Genomic DNA, 20,432 nt, shown 5'->3' with positions numbered 1-20,432 from the left:
TGCCACAGGAATGTGGCGTTTTCTGCCATTTTGTTGCACCAAACTAGGATTTTGCCCCAAATTGAGCTGAATTGCTATCGATTCAAAATTATGAGATAGAGAATCGATTAAAAAGTATCAAATTAATGTATATTGAGCTTCCTAGTTTCAGACGAAGCAATGCCGGACGGTGGTGAACTCGTTCCTAAAAAGTCAGGTAGCCTGTACAGGATCAATGATTAATACGGGCATTTATTCTAAAACTCCGTTTAATTAAGTTGATTTACTTGATGTTCACAAAATTACGCACAGTGATGTATTATTGCGCATCAGATATAATGAAAGAGGGACAGTTTCAAAAGGTTTCAAGAATTGGTAAATATTGTTTTGATTAATCGTAAAAGTTCATTTCGAAAAGAAATTTATGGGGGTCTCAGAAAAGAACCTAAAACCCCTCCGAAATGCTTTCACCTAAGGCGTCCGCCATTATCTCCCCTTCTTTGTCTTTGGTTCACCACACCCGTATGCTCTGTTATGTTAAAAATTTGAATTGATTCGATAGCAGAAAAGATAAAGAAACTTTATATCTTCTCTGGACTTTACTTTCCTGCTTTTGAATTAAGGGTTTAAGTTGTAGCTTGCTATTATCAAATCTTGACTTTTTTGCCCACTTCTGATTTTTTTTTTTACCACTTGTTTTGTTAATACCTACGCTCTCTTGTCTTTGTTGTTTATTTTTTTTCAATTTCTGAATTAGAAATTAATTTCCCTTTTTAAATGTCTTTCCAATTCCTAGAATGAATCAATGCGTTATCTCGGTTCTAGAATATATGCTATCATGATTCTTTTTATGCCTTTGTTTTGAACTAATCTGGCGGTTGAATTTGGAGGCATCCACCTTGATTTGAACTCGGAAAGACAGTGTTTAAATAGGGTTTAAGATACAAAAGTGGTCAGTTGAATCCCGTGTCTGGGTGATTAAACAAGTTTAGTTGAACACAGTTGGTCGCCATAGAAGCAGATGTTCGAAAACTTATGTTTATTGGAAGAGTATCTGTTTGACCACCTCAATATTCTTCCTTTGATTTCCTTTTGAGCTGATAAAGGTTGAATTAGTATGAACTACTTGTGATACCCTATGTTAATTAGATCTTACATTCTTTCGAAAGGAAAAGTTGCAACACAGATGCTTCGCTTATATTCTTTACTTGGGGGTATGTATTTAAGTTGGTATAATTATTAGGATAGACCAAGGCCGTATCCAGGGGGTTTGACCCCCCCCTCCTGAAATGTTTGTCTGACTAGTAAAAACGTAACAAAAATGGACATTAACAATTTTTGTATGCGTTTTGGAGTTTTTTTTGTGTAACCCCCCCCCCCCCCCCAAAAAAAAAAATTGAGTAAATCCGCCTCCGAAAAAAATCCTGGGTATGGCCTTGGGATAGACCAAGGGGGACTGACCAAGTATGTACCCAGGAATTTATTTGAAGAGGGAGTAGAAGTAAAAAAAAAAACATACAAAATTGAATTCATGGGTAATATAAAAAGATGCTGGGACAGTCGTAAAAACATAAAAATGGAATACTTGCCCTCCGTGTGCACATGCCTGGATAGTACCGCTTCCTAAAGGACTTGAGTGTTCCATAGGTATTTAACTTTTATTTTAAGATATATATTTTCTAGATTATACTTAGCCCTCTCATTATCCCCTGTCTAGTTAAGCCGTGCGTGTGTTTCAGTTGTTGCGCATCAAGAGTTTCGTTGTTTAGCTCAATTATTATCCCTTCGACCTAGATGTAGTCTTCGTTAACAATGGACTTAATGCAGGTTTGGGTCTGAACCTCTCTCCAAATCTGAATATTTTAGTGTTTTCCAAGTAAACTCCCGTATTTTCAATACTTTCCTTCCCTTCTTTTGGATATGCCTCCTCCCTCTCCTTTCCCAAAAATAAATTCTGTTATTATAATGGATCAAAATGGGTGGCTTACGCAATGCTTTTTGTAGTTGTATTGTTTGCTACTAATTTGGTTTTATTGTGGGCTACGTTTGTTACAGTTGAATTTATTAAAATACGTGTGTTCATGAACCTTAGGCATTAAAGGTTTCGTGCTGGGGGGATCACCTAAAATACAAATGTAACAGCAGAACTTTCACTGGTACTTTCCCACTATATGGGCATTTCTAAAAAGTCAAGTTGGTTAATGCTAATGAAATAAAATGAAATAGGATGGATATACAATAGTTTATAAACAAATTTGGGCTATATGTTTGCACATTGGGGGCGGGGGTGAGGGGTAAAGCATTGCATATATTTAATGCGTAACATAACCTAGGTAACCCCCCCCCCCCCCAAAAAAAAAAAACAACAACAACGGTTTAAATATCGTATACGCAATGAAAACCACGCTATGGATTGCATTACTCTACAGCCGTCTCTTGAATTAACTCGTCAAAAACGGTTTTTTTGTGACTGGTTTCCTTGTAAATGCCCATATAATGGGAAAGTACCCGTTCACTTTTATCCAAAATTTGTAATATTGCGAAGTAATTTTTATCTCGAGCAAGAATAATATCATGGTTTTTATTAATCTATTCACCTACATAGCCCTTCTTTTGTCATGTTTTTTTTTTTATACTGGATCTGAAGTAGCGCTGTCGGTTAGACTTGACAAACTAGTTCCTGTTGGATGAATTGTATTGTTGCAATTACTATTTTCCGTTTCTTATGTTGCTCTAGTTATTAGGGTTCTTATGCTTGTATCGTCTAAATTGAGAAACAGCCGGTAAAGCATCTTCAGGTATTTGGAATAGCGTCTTCTGGCATTCATTCTCTGAAGTCCCGGCCTCCAGGAGCGGGTCTGTTTGTTTCCAGATATTTGAGACCTCCCTGTGTGGTGCTTAGTTAGCATGGATATAATCGTCAATATTAGATTCCAACTTAAGAAAATCCTCCTGTAGATGACGAAGTTACATTTTTAGGTTGTTTAACAAGGTGGGGTTTTGTGGGAATATTGAGCCAAGGAATCGTTTTATCTCATTTGTCTTTTATCAAGTGTGAGTTTCTTATTTGTGACCCTAATCCTTGGGCTTTTGAATTTAATTTTCGAATAAATTAATTAGCCATGTTGAGCGTGGACGCCAGTGAGTAGTAAAATAAGTTTAAAAAAAAGTTTAGTTTCAAATGAAAGTAAAGGGCGACATTATAGCTCAAAAGGAACCTAACTTTTCCTGTATAGCACTCTTAACCCCCAGCTCTTTACCTTTAAATTTTACTAATGCTTAACTGAAATCATTTTACGGCGTAGGCTAATAAATAAATTTGGTTGGGGATTGCTGATGGTCTTTTTACCGATTATCTTCAAAATATTGCTATGTTCTAAACTGAATATTGCTATTGTTTAAAGCAAATGTAAATAATACGTCCTTTTATTCTCGATGCATTGTAAAAAAAATAAAAACGATTTCTATCACATTACACTTTTGTTAGAGTTTAATCTCTTAGCTTTCAATATAATGCTACTGCATGACTTGGAGTTCGCCCCCCCTGAAATGTAGCTTTTGTATATTTCAACCGTTCTCTTTGGAATAACTATTTTAACTCCAGCTTAAAATCTTGCTTTGTCGGGGTTGGACCCCAGGCCAATAAGGCTAGGAAGGGGCGTTGTTACCATTCCAACTTATATCTCTTCCAACTCATACAAAGGCACTAGAACTTGCGATTTCTTTTTGAAAAAACCCTTTTCAAATATTCTACGATATTGGCTCAATCAATCATGATTCCAGAGAGATATTCGGAAGAAAAGGGCGCAGATACCTTCAATCAGGCAGGAGCACATATGCTCTTGACTTTCGATTCAATGAGTTTCAGTATGTTTACTTTTACTGCAAAATTGTATTAACCAATCCTTGTACATACAATTTGGCATTTGCATGATTTATTAATTTGGATAAAAAGGAAGCTGTATAATATCCTAAAGTTGTCTTGGATAAAATATGTGTCCAATCGAGATTCCAGGGAGGTATAGCATTCTCGCATTTTTAATGCTATTCATTGATAATTTTCGGAGGCACAGTAAAAAACACATAACTTTTCTATTTAAAAAAAAGGTTAGATCGAATCGTTTCGATTTTCAAGGACCCCTCCTCTCCTGGAAAAGATCCTCTGACCTGCCATCCAGTTATTGACGTGCTATAATGCATTACTGTATAATGTTTATTATTGCTGCATATACATTATGTTTAATAATCGACATAAATAATTATGTGCAATAATTATGTTTGACTTTTTGACTTTATTTAACATAATAAACAAAAATATAAACTATTACAGATATAAATCACTATGGGGCCAAAATTTTATCCCTGTCTATGGCACAAAATGGCTGATTTCGGACATTTTATGCTGATTTCTGTCCCCGTCGTAAAAACTCGCAAATAAATGCCCATCCATGGCTACTTCCTGGGAGAAATGTAAAATATAGTTTTTTTGCATATATGAACTTGGGTTCTAGGCGTTTACCCCCCCCCCCCCCCCCGCGGAAAATATGGCTTTCCAAATTTTAGAATTTTATTTGAGTTCTGTTTTTTTTTCGTATGGAGACAGAATTTTGGTATTTGTGTATAATACGACAGTCAATCAAGTTTACGCTGTGTAATACTTAGCGCGAGACAAGACGAAGACAAGTGACATAATATATGGGAAATATATAATTTGGGCTATATATTTGCTCAGAAGAGGGGGGTGTTAAGTATTTGGACAGTTTGAAGTCAGAAAACAATTCTTACTTGATAATATGCAGAATAGTTGTACCTAACTCATTTTGCATGCATACCTGCTATGCTTAACCCCCCCCCCCCTAATGTGCAAAAATATACCCCAAGTTTATTTCTAAAGAAATGAAGAAACCGGTTTGTTCTCGAGTTTTACACGTCGTAAACTTGAGTGAGTGTCGTATAATACACAAGTACAGGAATTTTTCACAAAGAGAGCCGGATTTCCCGGTATTATTTAAAACGATCAGAAATAGAATTTAAAAAAACATGTTTTTTTCAACTGAAAGTAAGGAGCAACATCAAAACTTAAAACGAACAAAAATTACTACGTATATGAAAGGAGTTGCCCCTTCCGCAAGACCTTGCTCTTTATGCTAACGTTTTGATTTTTTGTCCTAATTCTTTGATAATGATTCCGGAAACACAATGGCCGTTTAATTAGAGTACTAAGCTTTGCTCTAAAATTCTATTAAAAAAACTTTAACGTAAAGAGCGAGATCTTGAGGAGGAGGCGTAATAATTTGTGTTTGGTTTGGGTTTAATTTATTTATTTATGGTGATTTGTGGTAGTTTTACGCTTGGAAAATAATTTGAATTTATTTCAGCTCATTTTTGGCTCAACGAGGCTCTTTACTATTCTTTGACAAACTTGTTTTGCGGAAAAAGTTTTTTTTATATTAATTTCTGTTCATTTCTATTGACATAGACTTTTCATAGTTTTTTTTTTTTTTTTTTTTTTTTTTTTTTTTTTTTTTTAGTAGTAGTAGTAGTAGTAGACTCCATAGTTTTTACTTTGAAGATTATTTGACTTTATTTCTGCTCGTTTTTGGTTTAATGAGGCTCTTTACTTTTCTTTAAAAAACTTATGTTTCCCATCAAGAAATACTATCTATTAGTAATTAAATAAAAAACAAGTTTTTCAACTGAAAGTAAGGAGCAACATCAAATCTTAAAACAAACTGGGTACTTTCGCATTATCCGTTCCTCTCTAAAAAGTCAAGTTTGGTTAATGCTAATGAAATATAATAAAAAAGGATGAATATATAATAGTTTATAAACAATTTTGGGCTATATATTTGCCCATTCGGGGGGTGGGGTGGGGGTAAAGTATATCATTATTATATTAAATACGTAACCTAACCTAGGTACCCTTCCCCCCTAAAATCCAAAAAAACACAGCTTAATATCTTGTACAAAATGGAAACCACGCTATCATTGCCTAGTCTACAGCGGTTATCATGTCAAAAACGGGTTTTATCATTTCCTTCTCTATAGTGATTAAGCCGAGAGGCCCGGATAATGCTAAAGTACCACAAATTAAAATTATTACGTATATGAAAGGTTTTACTTCCTCCTCAAGACCTTGCTCTTTACGCTAAAGTTTTTTTTTTATAGAATTATAGAACAAAGCTTATTATTCTAATTAAACGATCAGTATTATTCAGGATTCTGTCTTAAAGAATTTAGGACCAAAATTCAAAGCTTTAGCTTAAAGAGCAAGGTCTTGTGGAAGGGGTGACTTCTTTCACATACGTAATACTTTCTGTTCATTCAGTTTTGATGTTGCTCCTTACTTTCTGTTGAAAAAACTTCTTTTTTTTTAAATTTAATTTCTGATCGTTTTTAAATAATACCGGGAAATCCTGCTCTCTCTTCATGAAAAATTCTGGTACTTGTGTATTACACGCCACTCACTTAAGTGTACGATGTTTAAAACCCGAGAACAAACCGGTTTCTTCGTTAGTTTCGTCGTTACTTTAGAAACGAATATATTTACACATTGGGGGGGGGGGTAAAGTATTGCGGGTCTGCATGCAAAATGTGTTAGATACAAATATTCAGCGTATTATGAAGTAAGAATTGTTTTCTGACTTCAAACTGTCCAAATACTTTACCCCCTCCCCTTGTGCGCAACTATATAGCCCACATGATATATTTCCCATCGATTCTGTCACTTGTCTTTGTTTTGTCTCATGCTAAGCTGAAAGAAACTAACGAAGTAACAGGTTTTTTCCCGAGTTTTACACTGCGTAAACTTGAGTGAGTGGCGTATAAGTACCAAAATTCCCTCCCCCTACGGAAAATAAATAAAAAACAAAACTCAAACAAGATCCTCAAATCTGGAAAGCATTATTTTCTACGGGGAATATTTTTTTTTTTTGGGGGGGGGGGTGACCTCCGGCCACCATGAACTTGAAGCCTCCAGCATAGAATTGTCAGACATTCCCAATTTTATGATTCAATTTTTATGAAGATTGTCCCCCCTTTTTTTAAGATCTTCTCTCTTTGCTCTGAAACTAAGCAAATATTCTTGCACTAATGAATAACATTAAATTTAATGAATTCCAATTACCATAAAGAGCTGATTCTTTTGATATATATATATATATATATATATATATATATATATATATATATATATATATATATATATATATATATATATATATATTGTAAAAAAAAACTCGTGTCTTTTGGAGTTGTGACTACTGTTGGTACGGGTCGCTCTTTTCTTACTATTGCCTGGGTTGCGTTAAAAAAAACTTAAAATGAAGGCTACTCAAGGACAATGATAAGGATCTAAAAACTAAGCTCAGGGATATCTGTACGCCAATTGGTTAAAAACTAGAATATTTGCCTGATCTTGGGGAGTCAAAGTGTAATCACCCACCGGGAACACCAAAAATGCACAGTACCCTGGGATATGTTAAAAGATCGAAAATGAAGGTTATTCAAGGACAACGACAAGTATCAAAATACAAGATTATTTGCTTCTTCTTGGGGAGTCAGAGGGTAATCGTCCCCGGCAACACTAAAAATGGACATAAAAGGCCGAATTTTGTGATGTTCTAAATTAGAGTTTCTCTACGGGGTATACTCACACCTCTTGAAAGCGTAGATATCCTATGTTTGGAGCTCGGGACCCAATCTTTGGATATTGGTAATTATTACATTTACTGTATTGCTTGTAGGCAGTTTATAATTGATTATAGTAATTCATTATTTTGGTCGTCGGGTAGAAAAATTTCAGTGGGACAATTTGACAATCCGTTGGGTTGCTGAGCCACTAAGTGTTGAGAACCCTGTTTTACAGAATAGATTCAGAGAAAAAGACTGTAATTTAAAATCTTGCCTCTAGGAGAAATATCTTATAGGATTTTTGCTTTGTTGTAAAACCTTAAAAAACGTGTTTTTACGTTGTTCGTTGTGTGGCTTTATGTTGGTATCTTGTATAACGGAACAAACCTTGTGTATTGCGCGCTAAGTGATTAATTCGTTGCTGCATTGTTTCACTACAGTTTTGTCGTGTGCGGTTTAATCAGTTTATTATTTTCCTTATGATTCCATCGCCCTTTTAAAATTTCTTGCTGTGTCCTTGATCTTTTGATAGGTCAGAACTCATTGATTGTAGGTGGATTTGTCATTTTTTATATTTTTTTAATCAAGGGCGTTTTTTTATAATTAAAATGCCAAAAAAGTATCTTTAATTAAAATACCAAAAAAAGGTATGTTAAAATCGTGTCCCCTCTCCAATTGACGCGCCTGATACCATACCTAGTGTTTCTGCAGAAACCAAGATTTTTTTTTTTTCAGGGAGAAAGAGAAAGGGACCGGATAAAGTTCGCTGTTCAGAAAGGGACCGGATAAAGTTCGCTGTTCATTAATAGTTTTCTCTTTTTTTTTGCTAATCACTTTTATAATCTCAATTTTTTAGGCTTTGATGCAACGACTTTGTCTCCGGTCAGCTCCTTAGCCAACGAATTTCACGGTACCTCCTTAATGGACACTCCTCGGAAGCGTCTTTCTCTTTCAAGCAATTGCAGTAGCACAATCGATACGCCCGAAACTTTTAAAAATGACTCCGATGAAACTGCAGCCAAACATTTGACACCCGTTACCTTCGTCGACAAGGAAAATAGCTCTTTTTGTGAGTAACTCCTTTTATTTTTAGATCTTTTTCCTGAAATACTACAAGTCTTCATTAGGCATTTATTTCTTCAGGTTTGTTCGGTCCTGATGCTAAGAAGGGATTCTTGGCAACCGAATAATCAGAACCTGAAAATTGGGAAATTTTTTCTTTGCTTTGTTGAAGGTGGAAGAGAGCGTATAAGAACTGTCTTTAGGTGCAATAACGTCAAAGTTAATTGTAGGACTATCGACTGAGCGCCATGACCCCATGTCTTAGAGCTCCACTATTGTAATAAACCCTGAGGTACTCATTTTCATCGTAGCAATGATTTTTTCTTCCAAAATAAGCTTTTTTCCACCAAAATGATAAACAATGCACTTTTTCCAGGTTCTAGAAAATCTTCTGAGGAAACAAGAATTTACTTTTATTAGCCTGAACAACACTCTGGTTTTTAGTCACTTATGTTCCCATGGAAGCCAGTATATATCAAATTAAGAAGAACATTTTAAAGTTTTTCAGGAAATTATTTAAAGCACCTAGTTAGTTTTTTTTTCACTTTTAGTCTTGATTTCTCTTTTTATTCTATTTTTTGCCGGATCTATTCCGTATAAACGATAATGGAACCCATAATTATGTAATTTAAGTCCATTGATATACTGTAGTAGCCTATCTATTTACAAAACGTTGTCTAGTGACGTATTCGTTAATTATAATGGTATAAGCACACCATATGGCTGTATTATATATCCTTGTATTAAAATGTACCATTTTCATAACTTAGTGGCCAAGAAGACGCAAAGTAGCGTATCATTTTTACTAAAAGACGATTTTTGGCAATTAGAAGCAAAGATCCTTTGAAAAGGTCGCCTCTTTCAATATACGGAAAAGGTTTATTTAATTCCTAAAATAAAACCCTAATTTGATTTTTGACTGGGGTGTTGTGGCCCTTCCTTGAACTGCCAAAAATGCGAGAAAACTTTGAAAAAAAATAGTATAACAAAAACGAATGGATAATTCCTAATCCCCTCTGTTTTCATGAAATGGGTGGCTCTGGTCTATAACCTTCTAGAAGCAATTGGAAGCAGACATATGAAACCATCTATTCTACCAAATGAAAAAATTGAAAAGAAATGAATATTAAGAAATGGGAAGAAAAGAGGAGTGGACTGTAAAATATAAAAGAGAAGCGGATTGACTTATAGTGACTAGAAATAGTAAGCGAAGTGAAAAGATGAAGGAGTTGTGGACATTAGATAGGTGTTGGCATCTCGTGAATTGATTAAGTGAGTCATTATTCATAATTTTCGAAGTGACTGATTATACTAACAACAATTATGAAAAATAGGTTCACGTCCCTCTAAAAAACAAAATCAAATTTGTAAAGAGATGCTATTCTTGAAATATTTTAGAATATTATTGCCTTAAATTGAAAATACTAAGTGTGTAGAATAATTACTCTTTTATCTCTCTTATGCTCAAATGGTGGCATACTTGACTTCTCTGGTCAGTCTGAAAACTTTGAAGAAAGTAACAATTTGGCATTGCACTAAACGACATCCCGAAGTCCAGGACCCTGAGCCGTCCTGATTAAGTGGTTGGTGTGCTGGGTTGGGAATCCTTTGTCCTTGGAGACACCGGTTTGATTCCGGGCGTGGCCGGTTATTTGGTTTGGGACGGGGGTCAGTGGCATGACTCTAAGCTCAGCTATAGTCGACCCAGCTTTAAATGGGTACCTCGAGAAATCTAGGGAAGGTAAGCAGGAAGGGTATGCGGAAGCTCAGGATGGCTGGCCCTCAACCCCCCATTGAACTTCCTGGCTGAAGGGCCACGAAACGGAGATCAGCATCGCCGGTTTTGGACCTTGAGGGTCTGGTGCCGTGATACTTGCTTACTTCAATACTGGTTTGAGTAGTATCGAAAGGCGCGGCTTCTTAAAAATACTTTTTTTTATCCTGAAATATTTTTGGTGAAAATCAAGCAGACTATTTAAAACTAGTACATTAGTTCGTTGCAACCTAGTAAGTTACGCGTTAGCCAACGAACAACTGAGCTTGGCGAGGATGCATATCTTCATGATAAAGCAAACTGTATGTTGATTATAAGTTAGTATCATAGAATTGAACATAGGTCTGCCTTTAAATATATTTTGATTTTGCAACATTTTCTATTGTACTTCCCAATATTAACTAAATAATAAAGAATAACACGTTAAGATTTCTCCATATTATAAGTAAAGCCGAAATAAAAATTTAGGGTTGAAATTCAAGGGTTTTACCTTATAAATCAAGATAGCCCACTCATTTATGAGAGCAACAACAACCCGTATTTACCTGAAAAAAAATGAAATATACTAAGAATGGAGTCGCATATATTCCTTGTTGAGAGAATTCAAAATTATAATCTTGAAGCAGGTACTTCCGGAGGTAGAGGGCCTTCGATTCCCGCCCAAAATCATGAAATTGTTCCAAATTTTTTAATAATTTCTTACATGATCTGTATAATCCCCCCTCCCCATGTTTTTGGGACGTCCTCCCCCGAGACGTCTCTGGGCATGTTCCTAAGTCCAAGAAAAGGCTGCTTATATATATATAAAGGCTATCAGTATAGACTTCCAAGATCCTATGGTCAGTTGTTTTTTTTTTCAGTTCGAACGAAAATCAAATGGGCTGCTTTATTCCTAGCTCAAAGTAATTGGACCAATTTTTAGGGTTGTATCGTGTGTGGGTTGATACTTGTTACAACCTATTAGGACCTTCTAATTTTGACCTTGTAAACATAAGCCATTCTAACTCAAAAGGCGCGGGGGTGCACAACATAAATTTTATTTGAGAGCAGAAAAACTGACATGTGTTTCGGATTCTTAAATGTTTATAAGAGAAAGTTCGTCTGTTTTTCTACATCCAAGATACATGCAAAATTAAAAGTGATTTTGATAATTAAAAGCTCTATTTTCTATTTTTCCATGAGAGAGAAAAGAGAATATAATACATTTTTGAAAACAGACTTTTTGTTTCTGCTGGAACAGAAAATTTCACATTCCGCTTTGTCACATTGCTGCAGCCGATGTGTTTTTGAAAATTCAGGTAATGATGATCAGTGCAGACTCTTAGCCTAGTAAGCCCTAAAACTAAATCTAATGATCCATTGAAACGTCTCACCTTACTAATCCCTCACCTCTGAACCTGTGTACATTAAGGGCATTAGCACAAAACAACGCGATTTGTATCTATTTAACCTACTCATCTTTTTGCATGGTGAAATGGGGTATTGTTATTTCCCACGGCAGGTAATTTCAACCAAGAAGAAACGCCCCGTACCCAGTTATTAATCCTCCGGATGTCACTAGAATTCTCTTCCTTTGTTCGTTGGTCATAATTGTGGTGTCACAACGCAAATAGTGCTTCGAAGGCAATCTTTGCCACAAATTTCCTGTTCCGAATTGTATTAGATGCATCCGCCAACCGGAAACACTACCTTGGAAGTCACACCTTTTTTCTGCATCATTTAATTGGCTGAAAAGGTATACTTTTTCTTCAAAAAATGCACAGAGACTAACAAAAATATTGTAATTTATTTCTCTCTCGCCCCATACATTTCTCGAATTATAATACATCTTTGTAGACGATTTAGCATATCAAAAGTATTTAACTATAGACCTGAGTCTGCTTCTTCCATATACGTTCAAAACTAATTGCAGAAACAATCTTTTAAAATATAAAGAAAATAAAATGGTAAAAAAAAAAAAAAATTAAAAAAATCGATTGTAAGACAGTTTGCGGGTAAAATAAGTTCTCGGGGTTCATTTATTTATGGTTTTGTTACGATATGTCTTTGGCACGTTTTTGGCATCTCTCATTGGATTTTCGTTTTGCATCGTATAATCTAGGACGGTCTGGCTACAATTTGTGGTTGACAAGTGCCGGTTTTCGATAGTATTTTTTAGCTTTAGGTAGGATGAAAGCATGGAAAAGGTTTTCAGTTTTGTATGTTTTATGTGCAAAAAAAAATGTTTTTCATGGCATCTGGATTTTGGATTAAGCTGTGGATGTGTTCTTGTCGTTTGGAAAAGGATGTACTAAGAATATCGGCTAAGTTATTATCTGGTTTATTTTTTTCCCAAAAATGTATTTTTTTTTACAATTAAATACTTCAGTGCTGACTTGTCTACTGAAAAACTTTGATATTACTTTATATTCAATTTAGACAGAGAGTGTTCAATGACATTAGTTTTTTTATAAATGACAAACAAAATTAGTTCTTTTGGGGCATGCAAAAACAATTGCAAATAGTTTGTGCAAGGCTTCCGCTAAAAATGGTAAAGAGGCGATGTGTATTCCGGGCTCTAGGTCCATTTTTAAATTTCTGTTCGCTTATCTATTGACAGTTGGCATTTCAGTAGCAAATCTGATAAGCTATTACCTAATCCAAACATCTGCAGGCATTTAAACAGTTTTTTTTTCTTGACCGCAACGGTAGATTGGAGATAAGATGGAAATGCACCTTGGCCGTTCCAGTTTAGGCATAATTGACTAATTAGAGTTTATCATCGTGTTAGCATTATTGGTGTCTTGTCTTGCAGACGAATTATCCTTCGTAAATTTTTCTAGTTCTCAGAGCATCTGTAACGCTTTTAATTAGATTCGAGCCAAAAATGGTAGTAGTCAGGCTAGTGAAGAAATATTTCGTTCGAACAGAAAATGCCTTTTCTATTAAGCCTAAGTAAATTAGTGCTGATGTACTTCTCGGTTTCAGTAGAATTCATGGCGGACCCTTGGACAGAGATCAATTTTGTAGTTGTGTATTATACGCCACTCACTCAAGTGCTTCATTTAATTAGAACCTGTTTCTTTAACGCTCAATCTTAATGAAATATCACAAAATATGATGATAATATACTTTGTACATATTTAATACTTTAGAAACAAATTTGGGCTATATATTTGCACATGGGGGGGGGGGGTAATGTACAGCGGGTCTGCATTCAAAAAGTGTTAGGTACAATTATTCTGCATATTGTGAGGTAGGAATTGTATTCTAACTTCAAACTGTCTAAATACTTCACCCCACCTTCACCCCTAATTTGCAAATATACAGCCCAAATTATATACTTCCCATCTATTCTGTCACTTGTCTTTGTCTTGCCTCACGCTAAGCTGAAAAAGGCTAACGAAGAAACTGGTTTGTCTCGAGTTTTAGACACGTAAACTTGAGTGAGTGGCGTATAATACACAAGTACCATCAATTCTTCGCAAGAAGCGCGGAGGTAGTTAAAAGCAAAAGAAAAATATATTAAAAAGATGTATCCTTCAAGATTACTCTGAAGGGTCATTTTCCTTTCCCAAGGTAGTAAAGCAATATGACGACGAAACCTCAAAAAAAAATTGTAGACAATTATTTGATATCTTCTCTCATAAAGGATGGCCCCTTTTTGCAAAGTGCACGTCTTGTAGTAAAGATCAATAATAGTCATAGAAGTGAAAAAGAACCCTTTATATATCAATACGTTCGCTGGAGCCATTGCATGAAAAATATTGATTGGTTCGTATTATTGAAAGATTTAACAACTAATTGTTTGATTTAGGGTAAAAAAATTGACGTTTATTCGGTTCTTATTTTTTTACATAGACAATTGTCAATTCATTCATGTTCTAAACTGCTAGATATAAAGGATTGAATTTCATCGAAAGATTTACCTGTCAGTCTTAATGAGATTTTTCTCGTGGCCTTTCGTTCACTAGATTTTTAATTTCTAGGTGCTAGTTTCTCCTTTAGTCCGGCCAAAACGGCAAGTTCACTTGGCAGCCCTATTCGACGACAAAATCAGACTAGTCCAGTTCGTCGCTCGTTGCAGTATCGTCTAGGAAGTCCGTCTCGTCGAGGCCTATCAATCCAAAGTCCAAGCAAATCGAATATCATGCTGAATAACAGCCCAGTGCGGTTGAGCAGTCCAATTCATAACCCTTTCAGTCCTCCAAAGAGCCCTAGCTCCCAGGATAGTGGATACTCTGGAGGCGAAAGTGATGGAATGGAATTTAAGTTACCAAAGAAATCTCCAAAGGCTGTTAAAGACGGAAAAAGCCACTTGCGCCTTCTTAGCCGCACGTTTTCTTCGGTAATCACTATTCTAGTGCTTATTTCGAAATTGATTTTCAATCTGGGCAGTTGAGCCAGTGACTAGAAAGAGTAAAAACATTTAATATCTAAATCTCTCTTAATTAAGTTAGATTAAGTCTCTTGATTAAGTTTTACGTAATGACAATAAACTGTTTAGTTTCGTTTTATTTCTATATAACTTTGTTTCCGAATCGAAATGGTGCATATTACATTTTAAAAATAATTTATAGAGTGAAAAATATTTCATTGGATATATCTTCATCCCCCAATTGCATTTGCAGTCATAGGAGGAGACCACTCCTTGATCGGGCTCAAAATGTTTCCTAATTATATGTCAAGTGGATTATATGTCAATGGGAAGGGGGCGGGGGGGGGGGGGAATACAACCCCGAATATTTGAGCTTTTAGTATGTCTTATGGTAATAAAATATCTGAACTGCATATAGGAACAGTCCCATGCCATTGAATTGCATCATTATTGACTTTTTTTCTTTAAGTGAAAAAGAAGTCTTGCTGGCATGTTTTCTGTTGTGAGCTTACAATCACATAAACTGTTCTCTATCAAATAAAACGTTAAAAAATAATAAAATATGGATGGGATGTTGTAAACCATCGCAGGAAATTTGAAGTATTTCTAAAGTACAAAACTACTTGTATGACAAAGGCTGTTTTGTTTTTGAACATTTTAAAACACTACTTCTTTTATGATTGTTTGGAAGACTGGAATATCGTTTCCCTAACTAGTATTTTTGAACTTAGCACCAAGGGAAAGTTTGAAACAAATACTTAAAGAACTTTCTTGTAAATACTCCTTTGACAGCCTTCTCTTTTCTACTTCCAGCTGCACTTCATGGTAATTTCTCAGTTATAAATCCGATTATGAATCCTTGATTATAAGGGTATTTTTACGAGTCCCAGTGGATACTTTTTTAAGGAAATCCTGTATTCTAATATAATAATGTATTATAATTAATTAATTGACAAAGGCTATTTAACAGCTTTAAGGCAGACATGTCTATATTTATAATTAATATCAACTAGGGAAAAATTCTGCCAAGTCAGATGTTTTTTTTTTCTGGAACAAATCATAAAATCTGGGGACGTGAAAAAAAAAAAAACACTGTCATTGGTTCTGTTGATTAATACGTTGGATATTTACAAAATGCTTCACTAAGTTTTATCGAATATAATCCCTGGAAATGTGTTTGTAATTAGTCATTAAATCCCCAAGTAGTTGTAGAGACACCTTACAAAATATTATTTATGTTCCTTTTTTGTAAACATGCGATTAATGGTTTGTTTCTGTTAGGGCATTGTGATCTTCCGGTTAGGGTATGATTGTAGATGTATGGTTTTTTTTTCGAATTTACTGAATGTCTTTCCCTATGAATTTGAATTTTTAAAGTATTCGTTTTCTTCTTTTGATGTCGATCTTCTTTTTTCTATTTTTTTTTCTTTGTTTTTCTCAACCTTCTAGCAACGTGGATAACTCCATCTTAGTAGAAACAGGAAATGGTTAAAATAAGAAATAAACTCAAATCATATCCACAAATGGCTTTTTATTGTTTGGTTGAAGAAATATGGCTTTTTGGATCGGTTTTATATATTTTTCAATCTTTTTAAAAGTAATATATTTAGAAATTTATCCTGACGTTATATATGTTTTTAAGCATTTTAAATGAGTTGTTTCTAAACGTTGTTTCGAATACCAGTGGAAAAGTTTCACTCTCATAGGTGAAAAGCACTTCTGGCCCGTGGCTCGTGATTCAGAAACTTGTCTATATCAGCAATTATTCTGAAATACTCTGGCATAATTTCTAATACTCGTAAATGTTTTTCAATTTTAGGGTTTGGAAATGTAACCTTTGCTTATTTTACGTTTCAAACTGTCATGAGAAAGGGGAAATTAGTGTCGTGGACGAAAAGGATGGAACTAAAACAAGGAACGGTAATTCCCTGCTGATGTTGTTTTTGTCATTTTTTCTTCTTTTTTTCAATTATTTCTACCTTCTTTATAGATATCATGTGAAGAAGATGACGGGTTTTTGGCATCTGCGATTCTGGAGAGTGACGATGAAACAGTTGCTGATCCAAGTGATAAGTTCAGCTCACTTCTCTCAGCACCGATCACTGTCCAGCCGCCTGTAGATCCTCAGAATTCCGAATTGATACCTAGAGCACCAACCCTGCCCGAGCGAAGTACTACTTTTGTCCCAAAGACACAACGTCCCTCAAGACAGTCTATTCGAAGGTACTCCTATTTCTGTATTCAAACATGGGTTTTTTCTTTCGACTTTTCGCTTTAGTGTTTGATTCATTAGATTCATTATAATTTATAGTCTTAAAAAAAATTAGTAGTGACCCTAATCTCGTTTCAAGGAGTGGGGATGCAACCTATTTCTTTGTTGAGATATCTCATAGAAAGATCTTCAGAACGAGGGAATGCTCACCTGCAAAAATCACATACACCAGGTGGCACCAAGCGTGGAGGAAATTGTGACAAGCGTTTCGGAACCGTGTGGCACCTTTGGTGTTCTTAGATGTACACCAGGTGATGGAAAGTGGATGCTCCCTCGCTTCAGAAGCCATATTATACACTTAAAGCTTATTTCAAGAAAAATTACCAAAATTTACCACCAGGAGGTGACCTTTGAGATGCTCAACTTTCAAACTGTAAAAGGGAATTTTTATTTATGAAGCTTGTTTTTGTTTAAACTTTTTTGGTGAATTTTTCCGTGAGTTTAAGGTTGTATATATTGAAGTAAGACTTTAGTTCTAGTAACTTCATTTTTTTTGCAAATAAAAATGTTCAGATGCTTAAAAGTTTTGATTGGAGTATTTTCGGAAACAAGTTTTGAGAAAGAAGCATCCTTTGACGAAAAAATGTGTTTAACGTTTAGACTGTTTTGTGATTTGCGCAGCTGTTTGAGCAACTCAAAAGTCATTTTTGTATATTTCTCCTTCATCATTCAATAAAAAATTGTCCGCTCTGATGCTTAGTTTTTACAGAATTTGCTTGTAATACATTATCTGAGGACACTGTATCTGTAGAACTCTAGGCCTGTCGGGGCTGGTAAATTTTTATTCTGGAGTCATCCTGACTCTAAAATGTACATCGTCACTGTTATGCTTGTAGGTCGTATCTGATATATTAAAACTTCTGAAACAATTGCCAAAAACTGTTTGCCATGATGCTCTCGAAGGGAAGATCAGCAAGGAAAAGCATGCTCAATCAGGCTTCCATCCTCCTGGCCTGGACATTATTCTGTTGATCCTTCCTTAGAGAACGGCACTACGGACTGGTTTTGGCAATTACCTCAAAAGTGTGGAAATTACGATACGGCCTTTTGTGGTAATAGCAACGATATGGCCTCTACACCCTTTTTAAATTGTGAGAGTTGGAAATGCACTTATTTTCTCATTGTAAAAGGCCTACTTCAAAGGAATTTTGGGACTAGTTTTTAAAAGATGTTATTACACCTCATACTGTGCAACAAACATGTACGCAGAGGAAGGCCTTTAGGCCCGTGCTTAAGACTTTTAGCCCTGGAATCTCAGTATTTTCCCCATTTCGTACAGCTTCTTACATTTTCGACATAATTCACCTATTTTGGCACTTTTTTTTAGTTTTCTTAGTCTTATTCCCCCCTGATATATGGTAATATAAAAATGATTTATCTCTGATTAACAGTGCACTGCTCCTGAAGCTTATTTCATCTTAAGTAAAGTATTGACAAGAGTCCAAATTACGAATTCAAATTTCAATTAGCTGTTATCAAGGCAGGAACTTGTTGCCCCTCAATACATCAATATGCCATCCAGGTAGACTTGGTTGTTTTTCCGTTTTTCAAATGAAAATTTAGAATAATAGATGGCAATGTATATCAAGGCGTGTCTACTTCCTTAGGCGCTTGCCTATGATGAACTTGGATCAGTTACCGTCTGACTCGTGTTTTGAAAGTGGCTAAGTTTGAAATCTGTTTGATGTATAATATGTTTTTTGACTGGCTTGAGGATTTGTGTTCAATTACGCGCCTGTGGAACAACACTGATTGTCGTTATGAAAAAAACTATCTTAAAAGGTAACTAACCCAAAAGAGGCTCTCAGTCGGCGAAGTATACAAAGATTTCGGTTTTCTGTCAACAGAAAAATATATAGGCTACAATGCGATTGAAAAAAATTGGAAGATTTGACTGGTGATTTGTGTATGGATTGGTATTTCTTTTAATTCTGGAAAAACAAAGCCTTTCTTCACTAATTATCACAATTTAGAAATCTCTTTCAAGCAAAATCTAGTTTTAATTTTAAAATTATCCAAAATGACCAAATTTAGTAAGTGGAGTTTGGTCAGGGGCGCCAATTCATGAAAACGTTGGAAAAAAAAATGTACTTTTCAAAATCGTAAGGTGGGGGGGGGGGTGTAATTTATTCCAATTTTTTGGGCGAAAAAACAAAAAAGGGTATTGATAATCTGGGTAAGAGAAACGGCAATTGCCCCTCACCACCCCAATTGACGTGCCTGCTTTTGTTATAATCAACGATTTCATTGCGTCCATAGAACATAGTTGTGCTACACTGCTGGCACATCAAAAAACTTCAAAATGTGAAGAATGGATGGGCACAGGGAATATCTGAAGCAATTCTGTTTACTCTGGCGACATGTTTGTATTATATTTATTCTATTATAACAGGGCTTTGGAGTCGGTTATAAGTTATAACCGACTTCAGACATTTTTAATATACCGACTCCAACTCCGACTCCATTCAGAAGAAAATTACTAAAACTCTTAATAGGACTTTGCGACTGCGACTCCACGGCCCTGCTTTGAAGCTTCATAACTCGATTTTATAATTTATAACCGACTCCGACTCGATTCAGCAAAAATTTATTAAAACTCCGATTTCATAGCTCTGCATTATAACTTGTATCCAACCTAATGAGTTCTTTAGGGTCTAAGGAATCCTTAGTTATTCCCGTATTTAAGGTTTTGAAAGGAATGAAGAACATCAGATATTTATTTGATTATCATCATGAAAGTAAATGAAAAATAAAGGGTCATTTTTAACTGTTGTGGCTTGGAACCAGCTGTTGCCGATAACGAAAATATTTTACCTGCACGAATTGATTGACGATGAGATTAACAGATTTTCATGAGATTTTCGTTGATTATGTATTATTCACTTATGTGTTTTTTTTTTGTTTTTTTTATCGCACTCCACGTTTATCGCACTTAGTTGTTCTTGTATGTCTGGGTTATAAATAGAATAGTGATTTCGATTACATAAAAAAAAATCTTCCGGTATGTCTTGAAATGTAGTCAAACAGATAAGTAAGTTAAGGAAGAGTATCCTTCATGGAGTCAACCTTTAAGAGCTTTATCACAGCAACGATCTAGTAGAAGCACTAGACGGTTTTTCGATGGAGGGAAAAAGACAGCTTCCTTACCTAAAAAATGTCTGAATTCTTAGTTGTCTTTTTTTTATAGAAAAATCGTGGATATATGTAGCATTCGGCCTATTAGCGAGTTGTAGGCCCCTACGGCTATGCATAACTGGCCTATAAGTGACCTTAACTGTCATTTGAATGATTTGCCCCTACAAGTTATTTTAAGGAGTTTTGCTCATTTGTCTAATCGGCTCAATAATAAAAACCCA

General features: G+C 35.2%; 1 protein-coding gene across 2 annotated transcripts in view; it reads left to right on the top strand.

Annotated features, from left to right (window-relative positions):
* Nucleotides 1-20,432, top strand: part of LOC148956531 (uncharacterized) — a 35,615-nt gene that overhangs the window by 11,973 nt on the left and 3,210 nt on the right. For both annotated transcript variants that reach the window (XM_089085917.1, XM_089085922.1), the window contains exons 3-5: nucleotides 8,468-8,680; nucleotides 14,416-14,774; nucleotides 16,795-17,027. In XM_089085917.1, coding sequence (XP_088942043.1) covers nucleotides 8,468-8,680; nucleotides 14,416-14,774; nucleotides 16,795-17,027 — 805 coding nt within the window. The remainder of the gene's footprint in view (nucleotides 1-8,467; nucleotides 8,681-14,415; nucleotides 14,775-16,794; nucleotides 17,028-20,432) is intronic.

The sequence above is a fragment of the Artemia sp. Qi Xiang Cuo genome, chromosome 1 (genome assembly GCF_049724085.1).
Source record: "Artemia sp. Qi Xiang Cuo chromosome 1, ASM4972408v1, whole genome shotgun sequence".
In the NCBI taxonomy this organism is placed as follows: domain Eukaryota; kingdom Metazoa; phylum Arthropoda; class Branchiopoda; order Anostraca; family Artemiidae; genus Artemia; species Artemia sp. Qi Xiang Cuo.
Note: the sequence above shows the minus strand (reverse complement) of the source record. Positions and strands in the feature narration are given on the sequence as shown.